Here is a 2,093-nt window from a genome sequence, read left to right on the forward strand (position 1 = left end):
TGCCACAGGGGTAAGAAGGCAGCATCTCCGTGTACTCCTCAATGGAGGCCACCGAAGACTGTGAGGGTGTCTTCTGGTGGGAAATCGTGGGCGAAGTGCCTGCAGAGTGAGTCCGCTTCCTGAATGCCTTCTCCAAGTCAGCAACCTCCTCGCTACCACCTCGAGGACAGCACGGTGTGCTAGGGTAGCGGGGCTGCTGCTGCGCGTGGCAGGTCCGTGGGATGAAGTGGCCATTGGGGGCTGCCAAGCTGCAGCAAGAGGAGGTGGCCTTCCCCCCCATGCAGATGTAGTTGAGCTCTTCATCACCTCGAGCAGGTGGGGTGTGTCCCAATGAATCTGGGGTCACACTGCGAAAAGAGCTGCGAAAATCACAAGGGCTAGAACCGTACTCATCAGAAGAAATAAATCCACCATCGCTAGGGGAGCCAGAAACCGAAGCGCTCGACCTTCGTGGAAACAGACAGTCTGAGGTGGAGCCATGGCCACTAGTGCTGCTGGATGACAGGCTGACTGGACTGGTGGCTGAAGGAGAGCAGCGTGAGGAAGGCATTGGGATGGACCGACTGTGGTTGAGCGGAGGATGGAGCCTGGAGTTGCCACGGTGTCTATGTGAGTGGGTCCGGTTGGCACTGGGACTAACTGGGCTACCATCCACAGAGGCAGGCCTTGACATTGTGCCTTCCCCGTCACTCGATGCTCGAACCCGGAAAGAGCTGGGTTTGCCACCCGTCCCTCCACCCCCAGCACTGGCAGGAGAGGTGGCCGTGACACTCTCAGTCCTGGACCGGCGACTGAGCCCCACTTGGCTGGGTGGAGGGTTGTTGACATGGTGCCTGCTGCGAAGGGGCACGGAGATGGGGTTGGAACAGTTTGAGGAGGACTGGCTCTTGCTGCGGGGCCGGAATTCCTCGCTCATGGCTCGCATGGCCTCCCGAATGGGTTCTGGCTCGGATGGCCTCCAGAAGGGTTTCATGCATGTTCTGCGCCACCACTGAGTCATCCACCTGCATCCAGAACTCACCAGGCCCGGTGACAGCCGAGCGCCCCACCTCAATGAAGAAGAAGTTCTCAGAGTGACCACAGCGGCGGATATTGAGCAGCTGCAGCACCACGGCAGCGGCATCTGAATTCAGCTTCACAAAGCTGATGGTCTTGTTAGTCAGGCACAGGCGGTAGATGCCAATCAGGTTCTTTGTCTGGCCTAGGCCCTTAGGCTTCAGAATTACTTGCCAGACTTCCTTAAAAGCCGGGCCAGGGGCTACCTCACCGTAGCTGTCCTCACCTGCTTCCCCCAGTCCTGCGTTGCTGCCTCCAAAGGTGACGTCGCTGTGGTGGTGGTGGTGGTGATGGTGGTGGAGGTGGTGGTGGCCCTTGGCCCTGTTGTGCAACTGCAGCAGCGCCTGGTACCAGCTCTCCTGTTCAGGCTCGCTGTCAGCTGCAATGGCAAAGTGCTCGTCCTTGGTGTAGAGGGCCACCAGGTGCTTGTTCTTGGAGTCAGCCCGTTTGTTGATGTTGAAGCAGCTTTCTAGTGGGATGGAGCGCTTGGGGGCCCCTGACTTGTGTCTCCATTTCTTCTCATTCTCGTAATACTCCAGCCGGGCGGGTCCAGACTCGCTGGCTGCCCTCAGCACGAAAAAGCGTTTATGCATGCTCTTGGGTTTGCGCAAGTAACCCACCTTTCTGACATCTGAGAAGAAGCCCTCGTTATTATCTGTAGGGCTAGCCATGGTGAGAGGCAGCAGAGCTGTTACTGCAGCTAGCAGTCCACGAGATCCCAAAACAGCCAAGCCAGCCAGAAAAGACAACCACCTAAAATAAAATTCATGCAACAACGACTAAAAAAAAACAAAACAACCTCAAACAAAAAAAAAAAACCCACCAAAAGGGAGCAGGATCCTCTTTGAGAGTGGGACGGGGGAGGGCCAGAAGCAGGGTGAGAGCAGCTGTTCAGTGGCAGAGGAGGCGGCTTCCAGCACCAAATCAGAGTTTGCGTTGCTGTTTATGCCCAAATCGCCCTTAGATGGGTAAGCGCGTCCTTAAAAAGTCCAGTCCCGCTCAGTCCAGACCAAAGTCTCGTCCCAGGAACAGCCGCC

The 2,093-nt window shown here is 56.9% G+C and overlaps 1 protein-coding gene across 1 annotated transcript in view; it reads right to left on the reverse strand.

Moving 5' to 3' along the window:
* Positions 1 to 1,727, reverse strand: part of LOC104466655 (insulin receptor substrate 1-like) — a gene marked incomplete at its 3' end in the record, with an annotated part of 2,171 nt that extends 444 nt beyond the window's left edge. Inside the window, 2 exon segments of the mRNA XM_010080165.1 lie at positions 1 to 931; positions 933 to 1,727. Coding sequence (XP_010078467.1) covers positions 1 to 931; positions 933 to 1,727 — 1,726 coding nt within the window.
* Between the last annotated feature and the right edge of the window lie 366 nt (positions 1,728 to 2,093).

This window comes from Pterocles gutturalis, unplaced genomic scaffold (genome assembly GCF_000699245.1).
Source record: "Pterocles gutturalis isolate BGI_N339 unplaced genomic scaffold, ASM69924v1 scaffold3279, whole genome shotgun sequence".
In the NCBI taxonomy this organism is placed as follows: domain Eukaryota; kingdom Metazoa; phylum Chordata; class Aves; order Pterocliformes; family Pteroclidae; genus Pterocles; species Pterocles gutturalis.